Source organism: Gadus morhua, chromosome 12, assembly GCF_902167405.1.
Source record: "Gadus morhua chromosome 12, gadMor3.0, whole genome shotgun sequence".
Classification (NCBI taxonomy): Eukaryota; Metazoa; Chordata; class Actinopteri; order Gadiformes; family Gadidae; genus Gadus; species Gadus morhua.
In genome coordinates, this window is record NC_044059.1 from 29,330,311 (window position 1) to 29,356,509 (window position 26,199).

A 26,199-nucleotide genomic window follows, 5' to 3' on the forward strand; every position below is an offset into this window, starting at 1 on the left:
ACGCCCACCTGTGATGTCATAAGGGGCCGATTTCCAAAACGGGCATGTCATGGGACCTTTAATTACTCGTCCCAAGCCTTATACTCTGTGACTATAAATCGCTGCATTTCAAACCTTAAAGTTGCTTCCAATTGGTACGTCACCTGTGTCCGAGTTTTCGTCTATGAAACACACCGTGAATTTTCTCAAAAGTTCCACCGTTACTAGGCACTAGGTAGATGCGTACAAACATTTTCCTCATTCAGTCAGTCAGTCGTTCAGCCGTTCTGTCATTCAGTCAGGGCAGTCCTTGGAGGTGAATGTCCCACCAACCTAGTTTCCTGGTCTCTGTGGTGACGGACAGATGTTCTCACAGACCAGCAGCTGAGGGGCGACCCAGAACCCCTTTAGAGGAGCCGGGAGCCAGCGGCACACAGCTCTGCCAGCACACCCTGCCACATATACCCTCCCTGGTCCTCAGCACACAGCATACACACAACGGCAGCCTCCACTCTCTGCCTTACATATCCAACACAAAGAGACTGAAGAGGTAAGCAGGCAGGGAAAGTAACAATTGTTATGACATAATTTTAAATTCACTGGGAAGTGCACTCTTAATCAGACGCATTGTTTGGTCACAAATAGCACATGGCTGAGCGATCAGACCAATGACTTCTGAACTGGTCCAAAACCACCAGAGGTAATCATGATGGGGCCACGGTGGCTCTCCAGAGCGAGAACCATTAAGGCTCAGTCCATAAGAGACACGGGTTCGATTCCTGCCCGTGGGCCTCTCTCTCTCTCTCTCTCTCTCTCTCTCTCTCTCTCTCTCTCTCTCTCTCTCTCTCTCTCTCTCTCTCTCTCTCTCTCTCTCTCTCTCTCTCTCTCTCTCTCTCTCTCTCTCTCTCTCTCTCTCTCTCTCTCTCTCATAACTTCTTGTCTAACTGAATAAAGCATGGAAATGCTTCATTCAAAAGTATATTGCAAAAAAAGCAGAAAAAACCCTGACTTTCCTAGCCTTAGGAAAGCTGTTGTTCTGGCGAGGGCTGTGAGTCCTCGGGGCTGGGCTCACCTTGGTGGTGAGGATGCAGATGCAGTCCATCCTGGGCAGAACTCCAACCAGGAAGCCTCTCCCTCGCCAACACCCCCAACTCTCCGGCTCTGCTGCTCGATCACGCAGCGATCGCCTGTATCCTTCACTCATCTGCCCTCTTCCCCCTTCTCCTCCTCTTCCATCAACCCCCTCTGTCTCTCTCTCCCTCTCTCAGTGCTATCTCGCCCCCTGGATCGTAGACAAACTAAGAAGGTCGTCAGTAAAGAACTGCAAAGGTTCGCCAAATTTTGGCTTATTAGTTCCCATGGTCGGCAAGGCACATACAACCCCCCCCCCCCCCCCAACACACACACACACACACACACACACACACACACACACACACACAAGTCCTCTCTCTCTCTCTCTCTCTCTCTCTCTCTCTCTCTCTCTCTCTCTCTCTCTCTCTCTCTCTCTCTCTCTCTCTCTCTCTCTCTCTCTCTCTCTCTCTCTCTCTCTCTCTCTCTCTCTCTCTCCCTCTCCCTCTCCCCCACCCCCCTCTCTCTCTCTCTCTCTCTCTCTCTCTCTCCCTCTCCCTCTCCCTCTCTCCCTCCCCCCCCCCCCCACCCCCCCCCCCCCCCCCCCTCTCTCTCTCTCTCTCTCTCTCTCTCTCTCTCTCCCTCCCCCCCCCTTCTCTCTCCCCCCTCTCTCACTCTCTCTCACTCTGGGACAGTGATAGTGATATGCTCCACTTTCACCCAGCGTTGAGCTGAAGGAGACCTATATGCACCCTGCAGGCTGTGGACTGCTCCCAGATTCAGGGCTTGGGCCTGCTCCAGACTTATTTTTTATTGAGTGATGATAAACAATCAAACATGCTCAGTTTGGGGCTAGAGTCATATTGTATATCAAGGTCAACACTTATTTAACGTATTACAAGTATAGAAGTATTATACCTCACCCTTCGGTCTCGGGGGCTATTCCCCACTATTCACTTTGCCTTCGGCGAATAATTGTTTTAGTATAAACTACACGTGATCCCTTTTTGCCCGGGATTTATTTATTTTTATTAGCGGCTTATTTGTTTTTATTAGCGTGACGAGATGACCATGAGATCTCTATCATAGGATATTGCCCAATATCCGTGATAGCGAACCAATCAAATTGTATCATTTTAGGAGGTTCACATGTAGCATACTAAAGTCTGATATCATGCCACCAGGTTGCATACACATGCAAACACACACACACACACACACACACACACACACACACACACACACACACACACACACACACACACACACACACACACACACACACACACACACACACACACAGTTTTCTTCTCTTTCATAAGGTTTCTGTTGTGTAAATAAATGAGCTCTATGCTGTACTTCTGTACTTCCATGCTCATTGTGATGGTTTTACTGAACAAAAGTCACATTATGGTTACATTATGATTTTGTCATTGTGGTTATTAATAGAGAAGGCATATGTGTTCAACTTTGCAATGCCCGTTGTATATCAATATATTGATATTGTCATAGTAACAATGCTAATTCAATCACAACCACACAAAAAAGTCAATAACAGTTACAGACCCGCTATAGAATACCGCGCTGCAACGCGCAATGTCAACACAACGCTCTCGAGCTGAAGTCAATTTTCCCACGAGGAATAACGCCATGCTTTACGGTCATGTCTCTATTTACACACAAGTCCTTTAAAGAGCCCCAACGCACAGAATCATTTGATCAGCTGAATCAAATTCCTTACCAACTCCAAACTCCAACCCAACTCAAAGACACAACTTGTTTGCTTAAAAAGTGACCGCAGATCAAACTCAAACCCTGCGACTGTCTCAGTCAGCACACACAACGTTAACACAAACAACGGAGCAGCGTACCTTGGGTGTGTGCGGGCTGGCCCCTGGCTGGCCCCCTGGGGAGGTGGGGCCCTTGGTCCCTGGACTGGTTGGACTGGTGGGAAGAGATAAGCGACGTACAATAAGTACATTCGTCAGAAGAAAGAGAAACAACAATATATCGCTGTCGGTGCAGTAAGGATGTTCATGGAACCAAGTGCCGAGCACTAACTATCACTAGGTTAACCCGTTCCCCGTATACCACAAAGATAGCTAGGATAAGATGCTACCCAACTCACAGTACAACACACAATAAGTGCGTTCATTGATCCCAGGAGAGGCTCAGCAGCAGGAAGCCACGTATCCACACCAGGACGGCCGCGGCTGACCCTCACAGCTGAGCGCTTTAAAGGTATAATGCGCGACAAATACTTCTAAGTCCTTCTAGTCTGGTACTATGAGACAATGTGCGACGATTACCGAGTGGTCAATAACATCTTCTGGTTGGATTTGTTGCAAAGCTTCTCTTTCGTTCGATACAAATATATTATAGATTTTATGAAGCGGACACTGTGTCACCGTGTGGCCCCTACCTCAGCAGGGGGTCCGTGGTGTAGAGGGGCCCCTGGCTCAGAGCGGAGCCCTGGCGGCCGACGGCGGTCGGTCCCAGGCGGGGGCTGGCGGGACCGGACCTGACCGGCTCTGGGACGGCCCGCCCAGAGCGGGGCCCTCCGAGGGAGGGGGGGCCGGGGAGGGGGAGGGGGAGGGTGCTGGGCCTCGGCTGGGACGACACCACCGGGGCGGGAGCCGGAGGGCTGGCCGCGGCGACGGCGGCAACCTGGCTGCCCTGAGGGGTCGCCACGGTGACGGGGGCGGCGGCGGCGGCGGCTTCCAGCGAGGCGGGCGAGGCGAGGCCTTGGATGGTGGCCGAGACGAGGGCGGAGACGGCGCCCGGGCAGAGAGGGGCGGAGCCGGGGAGGGGAGGGCTTCCGCCCCCAGTAGACGGGCCGGTCATCGGGGAGGACGGGGTCTCCGGTCCGTTGGAGGAGGTGTTTAGGAACGGATGGATCCCATTGGCCGAGACCTTCAGGGCCCCGTCCACCTGCTCTGATCGGTAGGCTCTGGGCTGGACGGGCGGGGGCGGGGCGCGGCTCTTGACCTTAGGGGACGGTGAACAGGGTGCCTTCTCCCCGGGGCCCCCAGACGGGACCGGGGGGGCCGGCGCCTTCACGGATTTGCGTTTAGGGCCCGAAGACCCGGACGATGCCGGTGGTCCCGAGGGGGGCGGGGCGCCGAGGGGGACGGAGGGAAGGTCTGTCTGGCTGGAGAGCTCCGGTGGGGGGCCACAGCCCGGCCCCGCCTCCCCCAGAGCAGGGGTTGGGTCCCCAGGGGGCTGACTGTCTGACTGGAGGGTCAGCTCATAGTACTCCTGGATGTCTGAGGAAGCAGTCACAGAACGTCTCAGCTATACGACCATCTCCAAGATTACCGTGAACCCAATCCGATTGAATACATTTCCCACTTTCTCAAAAACATCTCGTCCTCTGTCTCCCCCTTGAGGCCATATGATGTCAGTGCAGCCTTGGAACTACAGAGCCATTCACTCACGTATTAAACTGTTGCTGGCAGTAGAGGAATGCTACAAGGATAGAAGAAGGATACTACATGGGTCTAAAACACTGAATCCGAATGTTCAGGAAAAAAAAAAAGGCATGTTTATACAAGATGTGTGTGCATGTGTGCGTGCGTGCGTGCGTGCGTGCGTGCGTGCGTGCGTGCGTGCGTGCGTGCGTGCGTGCGTGCGTGCGTGCATGCGTGCGTGTGTGCGTGTGTGTGTGTGTGTGTGTGTAGGCCTTTGTCCTCGTGCCCACAAACATACAACGACAAAAGGGTTAGCGATGCGATACCTTTAGGTATAGGTGTGTCAGACAGGTTGAACCAGGAAGAGGGAACTTGTTTACCCACGTTGTAACCCATAATAACATCCTTACTGTAACACTGGAAACATTTTTAGGATGTAAATTAATACTCTATTGTTAGCTCTGTCAATACAAAATGTTCGACTTTAAGGTGTCGTTGGGGTGAGGAACCTTATCAGGATTAAATCATAAAATAAATGTAATATTTTATTTAGAGAGAATAAGACTATTTAGAGAGATTGAGATGTCAAGTAACGTCATATAAGTACACAGTTGGCAAGTTAATAAAAGCCATTGCAATAATGTGTACCACAATTCAGACACAAATGAAATGTGTCTGAATAGGTTCGCTCAACTTGCATTATCAAAACGCCACTGTCAGGGGGAAGGCATAGAGGCAGAATGGCACATGAGACTAGTCATAAACAATGAACACTTTCAGTTAGTAGATCCTTTAATAGGTAGGTTTGTAGGTCAACTAGTTAGTCTTTCAGATAAAATACGTTGGTGCTATAAAAGGGGCCTTTTCCAAGCGCTCTACCACTATCAATCACCGAATCAGAATTAGAGTTTTGCCAGGTAGGTGTGTGACTCTTGGCTGACACATTGGAGAGTCATTAGTCAAAGAAACGTCAGTCAAGCTCAAATCGTCGTGGGACGTTTCCTTAACAGGGATTCAGCTAGTTAAATGGCCACTCAAAGGGCTTTACATTACTGCCTAACATTCCCCCATTCACACACCGACGGTGGAGTCAGCTGTGTAAGGGATACCTTGACACACACTGTACCTAAGGAGGTACAGCGGGTTCGCTGCCAACCGGAAGGTTGCTAGTTTGATCCCCGGCTCCTCCTAGGAGCCGGGGATCAAACTAGCAACCTTCTGGTTAGCAGCCAACCCGCTGTACCTCCTTAGCCGCGCGCCGAGTTCCTTCAGTCAGTAGACAGGCTCAGCCCGACGAGGACAGAGTTAAACCCACCTAGCAGCGCGTTGAACAGCTGGCTCTGGAAGACGGTGATGACCCGGTCCAGGGACTGCTGGAGCTGGAGGTCGTGCTCCGCGGGGCCGGTGCCATCGGGCTGCCCAGGGCCGGTGCCGTCGGGCCCCCCGGGGCCGGTGATGTCGGGCCCCTGGCTCCGTGTTCTCTGGTCCAGGCTGGAGCGATACCTCTGCAGCAGCTCCAGAGCTCGCTGGGCCTCTGAACAACCAGAGCGCAGACGGAGAGACCACAGTATGACACGACACCAACCACTCCTCAGTGTCAGCCTGATGGAGCTCTACTCTATTATATATCTGTTAGAAATAGTTCATTACCACACAAATAGATATCAATATAACTGTCCTCATCATAGTGTTCTTAGTTGCACCTTCAAGTGACATCATAAATAATTTCACCTAAATCATTTTGAAAGTAAGCTCTCTCTCTCTATGGCCGATCGAGTCCCAAACACCCAAATGATACATTTTCAAAATGCCCCTACTTATCTAGTTTGCTTACATCTGATTTAACTTGCCTCAACATTGCTTAGTGTTCAACAGGGCTTTAACCAAATTATCCTGTGGTACGACGCACACTTTAAGATGTCAGCATTCAGAGACAAAGTTTTAAAAAGAGCAGAGAACCACATTGAGCCAAACAGAGCGCTAAAGTCTCATTATACAGGCCTACACAACGGTCGACCAGGTGCCATACAGCAAGTTAGGACATAGGCAATCTGGTGACGTCATGACTCATGCCCACTGACTGACCCCACACACCAGATCAGGGGTCACCAACACAGTGCCCGCGGTACGAGGGCGCCCGCAACGACCACATGAGGCGGCCGCAGGCCGGTTCTAAAGAAAATAGCAACTCATTGTTGAACAACTCTTTCCCACCTTTTTTAAGTCATTGTTGAAAATAATTGTGAGAAATCATTAACATGGTCAGTGTCTTCACATAGTATCATTAATCATTAATAATAATACGTAGCTAAAGGCAAACTGAGCAAATTTGTTATTTCAGAAGAGTGTATCAGACTGGGTGCCCTTCGTATGACTCATGAAGTAGCTCTCAGGTTCAAAAAGGTTGGTGACCCCTGAGCTAGAGAATGGGTGAAAGCAGGTATAGTTGAAACATTGTTTTTGACCCTTAATACCATTTTTTTTCATTATGTTTGACTATAACGCTACAGCCTAGTTAGTAGCCTGCATAGGATAGGAAATAATAAATAAATGTATCTTTAATTGTTAATCTTTTTTTTAAATCAATTAATTTTAGCCTATCCTATGTTATAGTGTGGGCTGTAACGATAGTTGTCAACCTATAAACATATAAAAAATGGTCTCAGTTGTGTTTGTTTAACTTCAGTAACACCCAGCGAGGCGGTGGCTAAAGACTCGGTGTCTTCATTCTGCTGCATCGCCTGAATATAGAGTATCATAAACAAGGAGATGAGATAAGGCGATGGGAAGGGTAGGATGCACCGCTGACATGGGGCGTCATATTAACGTCTACATGCTGGCGGAATGCATAACGTCAACACGGCCAATGCGGTGTTTCCACAGAGCTGCCACAGGTAAGGTAGTCGACCAACTCCGGCACATTTTCGCTGCAACAAGCATTGCAGTTTAGTTGAACTTGTTCACAGCGATGTCGCAGTGGCTGTTTTTTTTTTTGTGTTGCGTGGATGGGAAACAGATGACAGATATGCACACATACGGAGCTCCTGGACAGACACAGCTCCCGGACAGACGACGTCCCTACCTCTCTGTCGCACGGGCATGTCGCTCTGCGCTCCCACTCTGACGGCGGCAACGTGTTGGTGTCGCTCCTCTGTTCGGATGGTGAGGAGGTGCTGAGCCTCGTACGGGACGGACTGCTTCTGACGGGCTGCTTCTGACAGGCTGCTTCTGCTACCGGAATGAATACAACTAAAGCCACCGATCTCTACGAATCGGTCGATCAAGGACAACTTCAACGCAGCTGTAGGAAGTACAAGTCAACCCGCTGCATGGACTTTACCCAGCGCTGACTCGACCCGTCTCTCTCTCTCTCACACTCTCTCACACACACACACACACACACACACACACACACACACACACACACACACACACACACACACACACACACACACACACACACACACACACACACACACACACACACACACACACACTCTCACCCCCCTCTCTCTCTCTCGATCCGTCTCTTTCTGTTTCTCTCTCGATCCGCCTTTCTCGCTCTTTCTCTTTTTGAACCCGTCTCTCTCTCTCTCTCTCTCTCTCTCTCTCTCTCTCTCTCTCTGTCTCTGTCTCCGTCAGTAAACGACCAACTCTTTCTCTCTTTCCCACTTTCTCTCTCACTGGTTCTGTTCGGCTCGACGAGTTGGGGAGATTATTTGGTAAAACCAGCTTCTTCAAAATGTTTCAGAGACTCTGCTGCACGAAAAACTGCTGTCAGACCGGTTCAATGACAGTCCCGTGGGAGTTACACACACACGCACACGACACACACACGCACGCAAGCACGCTCACAGACGCACACGCACAAACATTTGAAACTTCGTTAGTACGTTAGTATTTGACAGAAAGCGAAAAACTCACACACATACACACACACACACACACACTCCAGACACACACACACTTGCACACACTCCAGACACACGCACAAACACATCCACACAAACACACACACACACACACACACACACACACACCTGGAAATAGCGTCTCTAGCCGTTTCGAGAGCCTCTTACAAAGCGGGTTGCATGTGGTGGGTGTATTTTCATGTAAAACAGCATATTGTGACCAGTGGATGAAAGCCGTGTCTGTTCCAGCCTCCCTCTGCCTCCACAGTCTGCTGTGCTGCTCCAATCCATTCAGCTACACTATCAAAGTAGCTCCTTCAAGGCTACGGTACATGGGCTGAAGACTGAGGCTTCCAGCTGTGAGCACCCTCCTCCCCCCCCCCCCCCTTCATAAAGGGCAGGTGTTAGATGTCACCGATAGAGAAATGACCGGCTGCAGTGGTAGAAATACCAGTCAGGTGGGGGGACTGCGTGTGTTGAAGGGGTTGTGTTGAAGGTATGTCGGGTGTTGTCATGCTAAACAGTAGTAGATTGTGTTCTTTCTCTCGATACGGAACTCCTAAGCTCATGTCCCGGATGCACCAGTGAGTGTGTCCGCAACCAAATAACAGGTTTAGTGACAGAAAAGCAAATATTTAGGTGCTTTGTGAAGATTATTCATCGATTTCCATTTGAGGCTGAAGAGTTATGAGCCCGTTCTGCCACCCAAGACTCGCTCTCTCCCTCTTTCTACACAACACAAAGGCAGGTCACGATCGTAGGATAAACACTTTGTTTACTGACACCTTAAAGACGCTAGTTTGAGTGAAAAAAAAAAGAAAAGTAAAAAGTTGTGTGTGTTTGTTTGTACGTGAGGCATATCATGTGTATGTGTGCTTGTTTGTATGTGTGACATACAATATGTGTGTGTGATTGTATGTGAGGCATATCATGTGTGTGTTTGTTAGTATCTGTGACACACAATGTGTGTGTGTTTGTTAGTATGTGTGACATACAATGTGTGTGTATTCTTCAGTCCATGGGTTGGAAAAGTATGCATCATCATTCTTTCCTTTACTGACTTTACAGATGAGCTTGTCGCTATCTACACACACACACACACACACACACACACACACACACACACACATACAAACACACACATACACACACAAACCAACACATCCACATCACAAGTGGAATGCAGGTCATAGACATGACATCGTTATTGATCGCACCACAAGAGTGTATTGATGAATCCAGTGGCTGAATGAAAAGTGACCCACTCATTGTCTGTATCGCAAACACTTTCTCACACACACACACACACACACACACACACACACACACACACACACACACACACACACATAATGAGGGAGGGGGCTAATCTATGTATGCTTGTGAGAGTGGGTTGGTTCACACAGTGCTATTTGTGTTGGAGTGTGCGTGTATGTGTGTAAAGTTCAACAAAAATGCTCCGAAAACAAAAGATCTGCACACTGCCTTCATCTACAAGTCTAGTCATGCGCATATCTTTGTGTTTGTGTGTGTGTGAGAAAGAGAGCAAGTGAGAGAGTAAAGGGAGAGAGAATGTGGAGGTCTTGGTGCATTACCATCAACTCAGAATTGTTCTTCTGTACCATCAGTGAGTCTTTGTCTGTTTGTGACGTCTAGTCCGTCAGTCCAGCCACTCAACACTGGAGAGGGCCTTTTGAGGCAGAGATGACATCGAGCTGATGAATAACATTTACCAGACATAAGCTGGGCTGCATGATGTGCCGGGGCATGCATTTGCAGATTTACAGACAATGCCAGGCTTTCATTCCATCTCAAGGTTGACATTGGGAACCGCCAAAGACTCTCTGGTCGCTGAGCGGCACTTAGAAGCAAAACAATCAATTGAATGTGTCCTCACCGTGGGCCTGGTGGCACACCACGCTGCTCTCTCTGGGGGTCTGATTAATGAGAACAGGTGGCAGGACTCGATAAGAATGATAGGCAACCGAGACAAAGGAGACACCTGCTCAGATGATAAACACAATGTAATCTGGTGGAGGGTGAGTTGATGAGAGTGCAGGTGCTGTCACATCTGTCCATCAAGATCAAAAGGAAATGCTTTGAGACTGAAGCAGCAAAATAATCATTACAATGATTACAGTTGACAATCTGATCTGAATAGTATTTGGTTTCTCTCTCCCTGTAGTTTTGAAGCTGTGGTTTTGTCACCTTCTCCCAGTGACGAACATATGACCGACGATGTTTTCTAATGAGGGTTACCTTACAAAAGGATGGAAGGATTGGGCCCAAATGAAGAGAGGAAGAGAGTGTGGAGGTTTATGGGTTGGGGAGGACTGAAGGGGGTTGATATAGCGCGACTATACTCCATAACAATGAGGCCTGTGCAGAGATACTGAGGGTTTTTTAATGTTTCATAGCACTTACCTTGTCCTCCAAAATGATGGAATGAGTGGGTTAATAGGGATAAACTATGCTGTCATCACCACAGTTGAAATGCGCAGGCAAGGCGGACAGACAGACAGACAGAAAGACAAACAGATAGATAGAAAAATGCAAAAAAAGACTACAATCAATCAAACTAGTCAAGGTCAAATAAATAAATAAATAAATAATGGTAAACAATTAAAATAAAATTAAATATAAAAATATATAGTGCATCAGAAGGAGTCTGGATTACCAATAGTGACATTTTTATTATTTGTACAATAGACTTTAATACATTATTTAAAACACCTCTTATATACTGAAAAATGGTACATCCCAAAGCCCAAAATGGCTTCAGTATAATCGCTGCACAGCATTTTTTCAATTTTATACATATATTATTTTTGTAAAAACTGTATCTTAAATAGTATGTACAGATAGCATCTGCAAAATGCATTCTAAACACATGATATATATTTATATATACTTCGGCAATTACATATCTCTGCATTAATACTCAACTTATAAACAGAAGGGTTTCAACTCGCATGTGCAATTCAACCAAATAAATAAATCCATATTATAAATAATTAAATAAATAGCTTTGTCAAAGTCGCCAGTTAAATCGGTTCAACCTAAAGCTCGACATTTGTTTTCCTCTCCTTCTCTCGGAGGTCAAAGTAGATTTTGTCACACAACAGAAGAAGCAGCATTGAAGTTGGGTAGGTGTTGGGACTGCAGTAAGCATGAGTACATTCACCATCAATGAGTCCTTCTAGCCTCTGGGTTCCACTCCCAGCTATGTACAGTGACGCCGTCTCCCACGGCCATACGCCTTCCCTTTCCAGTGGTTTTTAAACACATAAGAAATGACCTTTTCATAGCCATATACACATATATATATAATATATATACATATATATTTATATATATATTTGTATAACATTAATTCACAATTACGGTAGAAATACATTTTATACAGCTTTAGAGAGTACATGTGAAGGTTTCCATGTCATACTGTGCGTACTTTGATCCATAACTTTGATATAAGTGTCCTTATAAAATATCACAATTCTTTTTGAGCAAAGCTAAGATATATCAATATATTTAGAAAGAATTACCTGAAACAAGTCGTATAAAATCGTTATATTATCAAACCATTTTACTTTTTGTTCTCCTCACAATTTATTCGATAGTTCAAACTCTTAAGGGTTGGTGTTCGTCTCTGTGGTTGCGCTAGGCTAGCTTTAGCTCCACCACTATGGGGTCCACCCTGCACTATCACGTGTATCTTAATAAACTAGAGTTCCCATGGTCGTTAAGAGCATCACAAACAGCCAAAAACTGGACTGAGATTATGAGAATTGAGTGTGCGTGAATATGCGTGGTCTCTTTACCATATCCGTGTTGAATGTTCCCTTGCCTCAATCTATACAAAATGAATAATAATAATAATAATCATAATAATAATAGAAAGTTGTGCAAAAGTAAATGTAATGTAAATGTAAACAGAATTGCTCTGGACTATATCTTCGGCAAAAAAAACATAAAAAAGCTGCATTAGTGGAAGTGGAATCATAAAAACCAACCAGTTTTGTGCAATTCCTGATTTAAATCTCCCAAAAGAAAGAAATACTGTTTGCTTCCTTGAACTCGCTCCCCAGGCAGAATACAGTACAAGGTCTGCTCAAAAACACGCACAGAGCTCAACCAGCACGGTCTCATCGCGGGCTCAGGGGCACTGAAGCAGGGCTGCTGATGCAGGGCTCTGGTCGAGTCCCTCGGTTGAAAGGCTTGCTGTTGGTCCTGCCGGCAGACACACCGTATTGTACTTCCAGGTGGACGCCGGAGCCAGTGCACCGGGGGTCAGATTGGCTCAGTGAAGCAATGATTGGTATGAGCGCATGCTGTGACCTTTGAGGCCTGTAATTCTTTTGGCGGCAATTTTACAACATAACAGTGTCATGTATCTCAAAGATATGGCACGCATAATGGAGACAAATAAAAACATTGAACAAGGTGCGACTTGTTAGCGTTGGTGTTGTTATGTAATACGTCTGGATTGTAAACTCAGTTCCCTTAAAATTTGTTCAGGACTTCCAGTAGCAGAATCTATGCTTAAGAACCACCGTGAACCACTGTAAACCGCTGTGGAGGCTGTGTTGGACTGCGGGAGGGCTGTAGCGTATGACGCCTGTGTGTGTGTGTGTGTGTGTGTGTGTGTGTGTGTGTGTGTGTGTGTGTGTGTGTTTCTGTGTGTAAACAATAGCATGGATCGTCCACTAGATGGCACTGTAGGGAGGTCCTGGTGACACCACTGCAGAAGGACCAGCAGATATTGCTTTAGCTCTTTTAAGTCAGCATGGCTGTTTGAAACGAATGGCATCACGTCAAACAGAGCAGCAGGTAGAAGTGGTGAACTACTCAATTATTGTTTACAGAAAAGAAAGAAACAATAAGCGGCATCATCTACTTAAAAAAAAAAAAGTCCACTCAGAGAAAAGGTCCCTTTTGGATCACCGATGGAGAGAATACAATTTCTTAGCAATAATAATAATATAATACTCATCGCCTAGATGTGTGTACAGTATACCCCCTTGTGGCTGAGACCAATGGGAATGCTGTTTCTCTACACACGTACGCAAGGCAGAGTACCTTCACCAGGCAGCACACACTTCAGATCCAAACACAGGATGCAAAACGACACGCAACGCAACAAAACACAAACAGAGAAGACCAAATGAAAACGACAAAAAAGATACAATGAACAGGACAGAAATTCATGGACAAAGCAAAGCAGAAAAGAACGCAGACTGAAAGCAGCTGTCTACAAGCATAAAATAAAGCCATCTCACAAAGCACAGCTAAATCAAAAAGGCAGCAATATAAATAAATAAACCAGGTCAAATAACCACCCGCAGAAGAAAACAATCGGAACAGCTAACTAACAAACCAACCACACCGTTTAAAACTGCAGCAGCCCTGTAGTCACTCGTCCAACCAAATGAAGAGTAGAATCAGTCACCATCCTGTCTTCTTTCATTTCTGCAAGTACTGGCGGAAAGAGAGATCGTCTGAGAGTCTCTGTGTTCTCTTATGATACATTTGGCACTAGTATTGCCTTTGGTCCAGCAATAGGCAAATTGTCCCGGGTGTGGTTCTCTAATAGGGGAAATAAAAGGTGGCCTGGATGATTGTGTCCAGTTCCACACACCTCCAGCAGGGGGCAGTAATGGTGGAGTAGGGAGATGTGGCAATGTGAACAGAAGCGTCGATGGTGTGTTTGTCTGTCTGTCAGTCTGTCTTTCTTTGTTTGTTTGGAAAACTAGATTTTAGCATGTGCTGCTGTCCCTCAGAACCACCAAGTCCACCGCCCGCCGGAAGCTCTTCAGCAGAGAGACGGCTGTCTCGTGCTCCATGTGTAAAAAACTATGTCCATTAGCCTGCAAGGCAAACACGCAGCACAGTCAACAGCATGTGTGTGTGTGTGTGTGTGTGTGTGTGTGTGTGTGTGTGTGTGTGTGTGTGTGTGTGTGTGTGTGTGTGTGCGTGTGTGTTTGTGAGGGAGAGAGAGAATGTGTGTTTGTGGGTGTGCGTGTGTGTTTGCGTGCGCGTAAGAGAACAATGCATGTACCTTATATGTGTGCGTATGTGCATTTCCGGGGTTCCATGCATGGATCTGTGTGCGTGTGTGTGCGTGTGTGTGTGTGTGTGTGTGTGTGTGGGGGGGGGGGTGATGGTTGTGTGTGTGTGTGTGTCTGTGTGCATGGTTGGATGGGTGGATGTGTGTGCGTGAGTATCTTTGTATACGTCGCTTAATTGGGGTCTGCGGTAGGTATGGCTGTTCTCATGACGTCATGCACTGGTGTGCGTTTGCGTGTGCGTGTGCGTGGGTCTCAGGCAGTGTGTGTGTGGTGGGTGGGAGCAGGGGGGGCGCAGACACTGGGGGCAGCGCTAGCTCAGAAACACTTCACTGTGGGGGGAAAAGAGAGGGAGAAAAAAGAGAGAGAGTACGGAGTGAGAGATGGCGAGATACACACAGTAGAAGGTCATGCTGTAGGAGGAAAAGGAGGGCAGGTTGGGGCTGGAGGGGGGGGCTGTAGACCGTCCAGCTACAGAGCACACATCTGCAGGGAGACGGGGGGACGGCAGGAGGGGAGGACAGGAGGGGGAGAACGATGTCGGGGGCTTTGGCTGTTCTGTTCTGGAGGAGAATCTGCTGGAGGTTTGGGGTGGTAATCGAACCTGCTGAGAAGCACTTATGAGGCCGACGTCGAAAACTGTCCTTCCACGTTTGACAAGCTGAAACACCTGCCGAGCTAACCCTGGCCCTAGACTCCAACGTCTTAAGCAGCACACTTCCAACTTGTGTACCAAATCACTACTGGCCAACTGTGTTGAGTTAGACCCCAGACATAGAAGTCTTTTGTACAATCCTAACTTCTTACCATTCCACCTAGGAAACTGTTTAACAGTCATGGCTTTTCAGTTTGATGCTATTGTTTATAATGTCATTCTTCCAAGAGCTTTCTGTGGCTTGCTAATATGTACGATTGACAATTGATTTAAAAAACAAAGCTTTAGTGACATGTTTTGCAACACAATTCCCAATCTTTGCTAAATAAAATACCATGTCCAAAAGTTTTGTTTAAAATAAAGTGTTTCACAAAAACACATGTTTCACCTGTTTTTACCCTATGAAATGAAACACTTACTATGTTATACTGATTTCAAATATTGAGAAAAGTCCTAACATTTTATCCACAGTATAATCAGTGGTTGAATGTATCAGCCTAGCATGTATTCAACAGCAATATGTTTTCTGACATTAAGATGGCAGCAAATTTCCACTTTACCATGTCGTTTAAAAACCTAATCCAGTCATTAGAGGACCAATATGTGATGAGAAGGTTAGAGAAAGGGGAGGAGCCGAGTAGGGATAGCACAGAAACATGCTCTGGAAGCACACAGGTTTAGATCTCAGCCTTCCCTAACCAATGAGAATGCAGGGGGAGGGGCATGCCACACCTTGAGCCAATAGGTACACAGAGAGGCAGGTCAGAGGAGGACGCGCCAGGTTTCATACACTCTTGGAATGCGCTCATAGTGGGAGTCAACGCAACAAAGGTGGGGGCAACACCTTATATCCCCACTCTAACATATAGATATAAATGATCAATATACCTATATAGCAGGGATATCTCATGAGTAGTACTATTTAATATCGCTATTTAGCCATTTAGGAAGGTGGACCTAGACATCGGGGATCGAACCGAGAACCTTTAGTGTGGGAGTCAAACACCATCGTGCCCCTTGAGTATACAAATCGGGAATCTACCCATAGAATGTGCTTTAGACGAGATTTGTTCAAGGATCTAAATTCAACGTGACTTCCAGACGGTCCGTCCAGGGGGTCACGGCCCAGAGCAGCAAGTGTATGATACAGCTACCGTCTCCTGGGTTATCACCCTCTGTAACGCAGGCTGTCTGGTGAGAGTGCAGGAGGGGCGGGGCGAGGCTGGCCCCGGCCAATAGGCTGTCAGGGAGCCGAGTGGGCGGTTACCTGTAGGATCTTGTCCCCCGGCCGCAGGGATGTCGAGGCAGGTCCGTCAGGCTGTACCCTAGTAACAAAGATACCCTATAAGTCAAAATGATACAACGTTAGCACAAGACAGGGAGACGGGGACGTAGAATCTTTGCCTTGCTCATGTCGAGCCGTGGCAGACCATAATAAACACTCCGTTCTAGTTCTTGGTTAAGCGAAAATCTGTATTATTTGTTCAGTAGTGGACGTTGGCCAGATAACTCTACTTCCCAGTTCATCATTAATATTTATGAAGTAGCAGAAAATCCCCAAAAAGATACAGACTGTATATTGTATACATCTGGAAAAAACGAAAGAAAAAACATCAGATACTTCTCAAGAGAGTGAGGGGGAGGATGTAGAGTGCATGGAGGATCCTCTGACTGATCAACATGATGGATTACAAACAGAGGACGCGCAGCAGTATAATAGGGGAGGGCAGAGAATATGTTTTCCCATGTTCAGCTGTCTGTTTGGTGACTATAGACCCAAAGGCAGAGATGTAAAAACAACAACTTTTCATGGAGCGGTAAAAGGTGTACCCCACAAAAATAAATCACAGTTCAAAGGTCCTCACCAATGCCTGTAGCAGAAGCACTGTGTCCTAGTCGATATACGGTACGTAAATCCCCAATAACTTCCAATAAACTCTTCCTGGTTTATGGGTGAATGATTTTCCATGCATTTGTCCTGTGATTTTAGTTTTAGATTTAGTTTTATTCAATACAGTCCAATCCCAACAGAACTGACTTAAAGTTGTGTTGATGATTCAAAAGGAAATAGCACTGATATGTGTCTAATCATCTTATTAAAATCAAATCAAGACATTTGCATAACCCGGTCATGAGTCTTTGATTAAATCTAAATCTGTGAATGAATCATTTGAATGGCTGAGCGACTGTATTGTGGATGTTAATAACAAGGAGAGGAGCAGATAGGAGGAGCTGAACCCCAGACTCACTGCAGGCTGATCACTGCAGCTTCAGGGACTAAAGATATTGATGTATTATTAATAATAAAAACTACTTGATATTCAGTCCTCAAACTTCTTCTTCTGCTTTTTTTGGGCTCGCCATAATTCACTGCTGAGCCCTCATAAAGTCAGCGTATGTGCGGTGAATCCCGATCTACAAGACGGTCCGAAAGCCACCGTGAAACCACGGCAACACATTGGAAGGACCCGAGAGTACAGTTATTTGTTGTATACTTTAGCCAATGTCTTTCTTGAATGTTCCAGAGTTTAATCCGATATTTGTTCAAACTGTTGTCCGATGTTGATACATCTAAAATAAATAGACTTTTATGTGAACTGGACTTCAGTATCACAGTAAGAGCCCTGGCATGTGCACGTTTTGGAATATGTAGAAATCTGTGGTGCCAAACAGAAATGTTGCATATCAGAGTGACTTTCTACTCTACTGTAATCTGTAAGGTTACTGTGAACAGTCAAACTGATAGAAGCTCACTTATCAAATCACTTGGTCAGGCTTAGTGTTAGAAATATAAAGCACCTGGTTAATGAATGAATAGCAGAGTATGCTTCAGGTACGAAGTATGAGTAGGAGTATGATAAAGTATTTTTACGGTTAACCTATGTAACATTTGAATATGTGTTTGTTACATTATAAGTGTATTCAGATTAACTGCTGCGCTTCAAAGCAGAAAACGCTATAAACAAACAGGCTAATACACAAGTCAAACCCAGTACAGAAACACACTGAGTACATGGATTGTGAGCCACATTAGACGCCTTAGCAGTCAAATGGAGCCCGAGCTATGCATATGAAGGCCCAATCCCATTTCTACCCCTTACCCCTTTCCCTTACCCCTCCCCCTTGTTTTGAAGGGGTAAGGGCAAGACGTAAGGGGTAGAAATGGGATTGGGCCGAAATATAGAATATAGTAACGTGGGGTTACTTAAGGTTAGCATAACATTGTATAGTAACCACAAAACGTCTGCAAGCCCGTCTCAATTCAACCGCCGCCCCGAAGCCATGACAGGGCGAGCCGAGGACGGACAGACGGACGGACGGACAGAACACTGCGGTAGCTAGCAGCAGTTTCCATGGTTACAGCAGAAGAGGAGATGAGAGCGATAAGGTAGGTGCTGCCGGGTCGTACCATGTCGGAGGGCTTGAAGGGGTTCCCCTGCCCGCTGATGCCCCCCGAGATACTGAAACCCAGACCGGGGTTCTTCTCTATCCGCACGCACATCTAGAGAGGGGGAGGGAGGGGGGGGGGGGGAGGGAGGGAGGGGGGGGAGAGAGGGGGCATGAAAACAAAATCAATACTATATCTATATCCAAACATACCGTTATAGAAGGAGCTGTTAAAGTGTTATAGAACACGATAACTAACTGAGGGCCTGACTCAGAAGGATTCCTCAGTTATATAAAACATGTCTTATAATTACAATATGGCTTATGCCAAGAGATTTGTGTCCACTTTGACAGGTGGAACGCGAGAGAGAGAGAGAGAGAGAGAGAGAGAGAGAGAGGGAGAGAGGGAGAGGGAGAGGGAGAGGGAGAGGGAGAGAGAGAGAGAGAGAGAGAGAGAGAGAGAGGAGAGGAGAGGAGAGGAGAGGAGAGGAGAGAGAGAGAGAGAGAGAGAGGGAACATAGAGATAGTGGAAGAGGGAGATAGAGGGAGAGACAGTGTAAGAGATAAAGAGAGAGAGAGAGTGGAAGAGTGAGATAGAGAGAGATAGTGGAAGAGGGAGATAGAGAGAGAGACAGAGCTAGAGGGAGATAGAGAGAGACAGTTGAAGATGGAGATAGAGAGAGACAGTGTGAGAGGGAGACAGAGAGAGAGACAGTGTGAGAGGGAGACAGAGAGAGAGACAGTGCGGGAGGGAGACAGAGAGAGAGACCGTGTGAGAGGGAGACAGAGAGAGAGACAGTGTGAGAGGGAGACAGAGAGAGAGACAGTGTGAGAGGGAGACAGAGAGAGAGACAGTGTGGGAGGCTGCAGGTGACCTGGTCCTGGAAGCCGTCGATGCTCTTCTGCCCTTTGGTCTGCAGGAGGCAGCGCGCGCTCTGGGGCCGCGGGTTGGTGTGGGTCGCCATGCCCACCTGGCCGCTGTGGACCATGCCCTGGTTGCCGTGGTTACCGTGGTTGCCGTGGTTGCCGTGGTTGCCGTGGTTACTGTGGTACTGGGGGTTGGTGGCCGGCAGGGAGGGCGGGTGCGAGGCGTACTGGGGCTGGTTGCCGGAGGGGGTCATGGACATGGACATCCCCCCGCCGGGGTAGGGCTGGCTGGGGGAGGTCAGTGCGAGGGGCAGGGCTGGGGAGGCAGTGACCCAAAGACACGGTGAACGGACGGCGCCGGCACCGAACCATGCGTACACACTCACAAGGGAGGAGGGTTAGGGTCACCCCAACCCTAACCCTAACCCTAACCTAACAAGGTTGATGAGAAGGGTTAGGGTCACCCTAACCCTTCTCATGCACCTTGTTAGGGTTAGGGTCACCCCAACCCTAACCCTAACCCTAAGCCTAACAAGGTGCATGAGGAGGGTTAGGGTGACCCTAACCCTTCTCATGCACCCTAACCCTAACCCTAACAAGGTGCATGAGGAGGGTTAGGGTCACCCGAACCCTTCTCATGCACCTTAACCCTAACCCTAACAAGGTGCATGAGGAGGGTTAGGGTCACCCGAACCCTTCTCATGCACCTTGTTAGGGTTAGGGTTAGGTGACCCTAACCCTAACCCCACCTAACAAGGTGACCATCAGGGCTGCAGCACTGGCAGAAGAAGCACAGCAAAGAAACAACAGAATCGACAATAACACACTGAAATAATGTCCGCTTTTTAAGGTGATTTTGTTCAATAGTCTGACGTCTTATGAAGTTCGCATTGCATGAGAAGGTACGTATATTTTGCATAGGAAGCTTTTGTTGGGGGATGTTATCCTGCTTTGTTTGTTTTGAGCTAACTGTTGTGAAGCTTTGTAACCTGGACTGAAAAGTGCGACCCTGATAAAGACATCTTCATCACATTCTCCTGCTGACCCCAGACCGTGCGCTACCTTGGTATTGGCCCCCGCCCCCAGAGGGCGAGATGGCCATGACCATCCCCTGCTGGTATTGGCCGCCCTTGTTGATGGCCCCGCCCTCGTAGCCCTGCTGGCCCATCCCGCGGTGAGGGGGCGTGGCCGAGGAGCCGGAAGAGGAGGTGACCATCATGGTGTTGTGCTGCTGGTGGGAGGGGTTGTGGGCGTGGACATTCTGTGGAGGAGAGGAAAATGGAGCAGGGTAGACTAACTTCATGTTGTCGGGAGTTTAGCGCACAATACACACATCCGGTCATTGACGGTTTTCTGGGACCATTCACGAGCGATGAAGCATTCAACCGGGGTATACGCTACGTGGCAACCCGGCTCCGGAACAGCATACCTGGCGGCCCAGGGGAGAGGTGGTCGCCGGGGTATACCGCCCATTTCCCCCAGAGGGCGCTAGTGAGCGAAACCAATCAGCAGAATGGGAAACACCTGAGCAGCAGGTGGAGAAGCAGGGCTTAAACAGCCGGCTTCAACTCTAACTCTAGTGGGGCTGTCGTGGTTCTCGTGGGGCGAGAGCCATCCTGGAGGATCGAGAGACACTGGAATGACCGCGGGACATGATTCCATCCAGAGGGAGACGACCGGGGGATTCCTCCAAGTGTCACTGAGCCAAGACAATTTCCGCTCTTTTTAATAGTATTCTTACTATTGAATAAACACGCCTTTACGGCTTAACAGACGTAGGCTTGTTGGGGGGAGGGGGAACTTACGGCAGTTACAACGGTGAACGTCGCCGTTAACGTTGTAAACACTGGGGTCTCACGGCAGAGCTGGGAATCTCAGCTGCTGGTTAATGGGGTCTGAACCTCATTAAGTTTCTGTTACATTTTTGCCATGATGGATCGTAGCCTGGCATCGCCAGACGAATTGTAAACTGCAATTAGTCCACGACCTCTCTGTTCATTTTAGATTCCCAAGGGGCATCACCAACGCGCATAGACCTAAATGCCTCTGTACACGATTGGACAGGCCAATAACCAATCATAGCAACGACACGTTTGACGGAGCACTGAGCAACAAAAAAAAATACATCTTTCTTCTCTTTTTTCGTGTCTCAACCTGATTTGAAGCCAATGTCCATGTCAGTAAGTCCAGTGTGAGTGTCCAAATATGGTCATAACGCTCTGGAGGTTCCACTGAAGGAACCCACCTTCTTCATGACGTTATCAGGCGGCACGTCCCGCCTGCCGAGGGAGTAGAGAGCCCACTGGCTGCTCGCTGTCCCCCCCTCCTGGTCGTTGTCCAGCATGGCACCCTGCTGAGGCGTCTGGGCGAGAGGCAGAGGAGGAAGACCCATGAGAACCAGATCCATAAATCAGAGGTCACTTCTCTCAACCAATTTCGATATTGGCTTCATTTGGACGTGGGGTTAAGGCATCCTATCCCATAATAAGCATAACTAGATAATGTGCTCAGTAGAGCACAAACCTCCACCCAGGCCAGCAGCACAAAGCCCCCACCACAGGTGTGGCGTGAGGAGGGGGTCACCAAGTTCCCCATGACGAACATGGTGAATGCACGCTTTGCCATTACAACGCTTATTCTAACATGCTAGCATGTCACGGCCCTAACACGCGTATGCATACTCGCTAATGGCAACATGCTAATGCAATAGTATGCTATGGTTCAAACACGCTAACAGGTCCTTGCACTCTTTTGTATTAGCACGGCTAACATGTCAACAATACGTAACTAACATGTTAATGCTTCAGTCATGGTCGTTTTGTGACGTATACAATTACTGCACTGCGCTCACGTATACTGAGCCATTCACATTGTAGTTGTTGGGATATATCTATCAATGTGAATATTCCTGCGACCTGTGTGGAAGGTCAATCAGTCGTCCCCATGCCAATGATCAACCATTCGCCTGAATCTGATGCAAATCTGTGCATCCTTTCTCACAGGCAGAGAAACGCAGAGACGCGAGTGTAATCACAACCTCTCTGGCGGAGGTAACGAGTTTACATGATGAATCTAAATGTATATTTTCCTTGCAGCATCGTAGAACACTGGCTAGTGCTCACGCATACAGATCGAATTTACACAAATTATGAATTCAGAGGGGTAATATAAACGAAAAAAAGTGAAAAAATAAGATGAGAATGGATTGGACGTTATCATGATTATTTCAAGCAGTGCAAGCTTGTAATATGAACCCCCCAAAAAGTGAAAGAAATAATAGCATATTTAGAGACTGCATTGCCATAGCACCGGGTATATGATATACTGTATATATATTAATATATATATATATATATATATATATGAGAGACATGGGGATGGGTTGGTGCCGTGGCCATAGTTAGGGTTAGGTGATGGAGGTGTAAGAAGGCTCCTAGCGCCCCTACACTGGATAGTTATTGCGTAATAATCGTTTGTCATTGACATGATTCATGTATCATACTTACAGCGGTAGCGGATGGAGGAGGCGGTAGTGGCAGCCACTGGCCAGCAGGGGGCGCATGCTTAATGTTATTGTAAAGGTTAAAGTTCAAAGTGCTGCTGCGGCCCGGGGCGTGAACCCCGCCCTGACAGAGCATGCCCAGGGTGAGCGTGTTGTGCTTTAGGACACCACTCTGATTGGAGGAGACAACATCACATGACACGGGTGATTATGGGTGCAGGTGGGGGTGGGAGTGTGGGGGGGGGGCAGACAGCAGGCTGCAGCAGACACACTGTGGACTCCACAAACAACAACAGTTACACAAGTCAACAAGAACAACAGTGCAAAGTCGCTGAAAGCACAGATAAATGTTAGCGTATGACCGGTTACACGCACACAGAGAAACATCGTGTCACACAGCGGACAGCGTGGGCGTCTCTCGGCTCCCACGCTAGCAGGTTAAGGAGGGAGGTTATAGAGAGAGTTCCACCGCCATCACGACTTCAACACACGTTTTATTGCTAATGAACGTCTAGTCCCTTCGTTCCTAGGGAATGCTTATAAAAAAAGTTGATTGTTTTTGTGATTTACACAGCGAGTGGTTAGTGCAGAGTTAGGGATCAAGGACGTCCAGGTTTTAATTTATCTTGCAAAAAAACTGAGTACATGGAATGGTTTAAATTCTTCACTGAATTAAAAAGGGAAAATAATAATTTGATCCTAGAAGGCCGTGGATTCACAGTCAGCAGATGTGTTTCCTACGGCGAGCTCAGAGAGCCTACTGAAGACGCCTGCCGTTACCCGACCGATTCAATCTACTGATGGACAGGAATTCATTGTACAGGAGTGCTGACAATTAAAGAAAGTTATATCTTTCCAAAGAAATCTGCTGAGCACCAGCAGTTAAAACCTCTCTCTTTCTTGTCAATGAGGCAGTGCCCTGGGGTTGTGTGTGAGAGAACCTGAGCATTCCTTCCTAAGCAGAGACCAGACCTGGCTTTCTTCAACAACTACCATTCGCCAGTTCTGCTCCCATTTTTGGCAAAAACTAATTTAGCAGGTCGATGCATATGGGTTTAGAAGTGATATTTTTACTATGAACATAGTGCGAATTTGTGGAGTTCGGCATTTTATTAGTTTTCTTTTTGAGAGTTGAGAGTTCCGATCAATGGTACTTGGAAAAACGTCAATAGAATTCGACCAATCAACAAACATATTCTCTAGCTTCTTTCCAGCTTGTCGTTTAGACACAAACAGCTGAAAAGCTAAATATAAATGAGCCAGCTGCAGTTTATTAAGTGAATAGTCCATCATATCGGTCCCACAAGGGCTCTTCTGTACTAAAACACAGCTAGGCCCGTGTTGTAGCTATGGTAGGTTACCTCAAGGTGTCATGAGGCTGGAGCAGACTATGAGACATGTAGCCTGGGGTCTTCTGCTGTCCATTCTAAAGTACGTGTTTTTTGGTGATTTTGTTCAATAGTCTGATGCCTATTGTGTATGTACGTATTAGTGTTGGGGATTCACACATCCTAGCGGCCTGATCTGAGATTAGTGTTTGCAGAGAGAGTTGGATCAAACCTCACAAGGGACATCAATAGTGTTCCTTCCCATGTTAGTATTGTCGTTGTTTAAAATCTATCCGTATGCATACGTCTCGGCTTTGTTTTTATGTCAATCGGTACGATACCTTCATTTGTTAACTGTACCTACATTCATACTTTTTTAATCTATGAGGATAATTATGATGGTTGATATCAGATGAGTAGGGTGGGTCTAGTCCGTGGAGCTGAACACAGGACAACATCAGAGCTGGGGTCGCTCCACAGCAGTGGGGGGGCTGCTCTGACCGGGATGATGTGGAGCAGACACACACACACACACACACACACACACACACACACAACAATGCTCACACAGACACAGAGGGCTCCAGAGTGCTCAGCCTAGTGTGTGTGTGTGTGTGTGTGTGTGTGTGTGTGTGCGCCCGTGTGTGTGTGTGTGTCAGCCTACCCGGTCCATCCTCTTGGCTTCGATGTGTCGGAGCAGCTGCTGCCTCCAGTCGGCGGGCATCTTGGAGGTGATGTCATCGGGCTTGGGCTGCGGCCCGGGCCGCACCTTGATGGTGTCCTCGGAGGGCTTCTCGGGGCAGGTGGCCAGCGCGTAGTCGGGGGGCATCTTCTCCAGCAGGGCGGCCATGGTGGGCCGGGCGGAGACCGGACGCGCCTGGGGACACGAAGCACATTCAGTTCGATCGTATTTGTAGAGCCCTTAATCACCGGTACAGTCTCAAAAGGGTTAACAGGCCGTATATTAATGGCCCCCTTCAAGAGGGCAAGAAAATACTAGGGCAAGATATATATACTATTTACCACAAAGACACTTAATTACACCCGCTGCATTCGGCCAAAATATTTGCTCCATTAAAACAGAATCATAAAAATAGGATCCTATTTCTTTTTTTTGTTGCGCTACAAATATGAGCCGAACTGTGTGCTCTGTGGGCTCTGAGAGTTACCCGACTCACGGAGCGTTTTAGATCCATATCATAAGGGGTAGGCAGAGGGAGAGACGCCCGATAAGGAGATTGGGATTCAGAGTCAAGACACCCAAACCCCGACTGCTCCTGACGAGCTGGCTGTCGCCTCGCGTGGTTGACTCCGCCGTCGGTGTGTGAATGTGTGCATTAAGCGTTGTAAGGCGCTTTGGATAAAAGCGTCTGCTAAACGCCCTTAATGCATTTGAAAATGTGGTAAATGCTAAACGGACTGAAGCAGTTGGGGTGAGGGGTTTGGCTCAGGGACACCTCGACACTCAGCTAGGAGGAGCCGGGGATCGAACTAGCGACCCGCTCTCCCTCCTGAGCTTCCGCCGCCTCCCAACGTGAGTCATAATGAACGGGCTGGGTTCTATGCTCTCAGAGGACAGACAGACAGACAGACTGACAGGCGGACGGACAGAGAGGTGGCGGTATCAAGGACCTGAGAAGCGCCGTAGGTCTCTGTGCTGTAGCTCCTGGCCGACAGGGGGCGACGCTGAGTCAGGCTCTTGGTCGGGTAGCCAATCATGGGCTTCTTCTGCTCCTGGTACGCAGAGTAGTCGTCGTCGTAGCGACCGTTCCTCTTGTTGTGCATGAGCTGGCCCTGGCTCTCGGCCATGTTGGCGAGGGCAGAGGAGTGGTCCATGAGGGTGGAGTAGGCCAGGGAGCGACCGTAGTGGGGGGGCTCGGCCTGGGGGGGGGGGAGGGGGGGGACAGAGAGAGGGGGGGGGTGTGGATAGAGGGGGACAGGGGGAGGGGGAGGGAGGAGGGAGGAGGATGGAGAGAGGGGGAGGAGGGGGACAGGGGGAGGGGGAGGGTGGAGGACGGACAGAG

General features: G+C 47.8%; 2 protein-coding genes across 2 annotated transcripts in view; both read right to left on the minus strand.

The window, feature by feature from the left end:
* Positions 1-3,468: 3,468 nt before the first annotated feature.
* Positions 3,469-7,916, minus strand: LOC115555077 (vegetative cell wall protein gp1-like). The gene is made up of 3 exons (XM_030371745.1): positions 7,543-7,916; positions 5,776-5,994; positions 3,469-4,316 (listed from the first exon to the last, which is right to left on the minus strand). Exons 1-3 carry the CDS (start codon positions 7,559-7,561, stop codon positions 3,469-3,471), a joined length of 1,086 nt encoding a protein of 361 aa, XP_030227605.1. The 5' UTR covers positions 7,562-7,916.
* A 5,217-nt stretch (positions 7,917-13,133) lies between these two features.
* lrrc7 (leucine rich repeat containing 7) overlaps positions 13,134-26,199 on the minus strand; it is a 55,535-nt gene continuing 42,469 nt past the window's right edge. Inside the window, exons 25-33 of the mRNA XM_030373605.1 lie at positions 25,808-26,056; positions 24,840-25,052; positions 22,852-23,019; positions 21,591-21,707; positions 20,408-20,606; positions 19,354-19,661; positions 18,501-18,593; positions 16,359-16,433; positions 13,134-14,768 (exon numbers count right to left, since the gene is read on the minus strand). Of these exons, the coding sequence (XP_030229465.1) occupies positions 14,766-14,768; positions 16,359-16,433; positions 18,501-18,593; positions 19,354-19,661; positions 20,408-20,606; positions 21,591-21,707; positions 22,852-23,019; positions 24,840-25,052; positions 25,808-26,056 (1,425 nt within the window). The 3' untranslated portion in view covers positions 13,134-14,765. The remainder of the gene's footprint in view (positions 14,769-16,358; positions 16,434-18,500; positions 18,594-19,353; positions 19,662-20,407; positions 20,607-21,590; positions 21,708-22,851; positions 23,020-24,839; positions 25,053-25,807; positions 26,057-26,199) is intronic.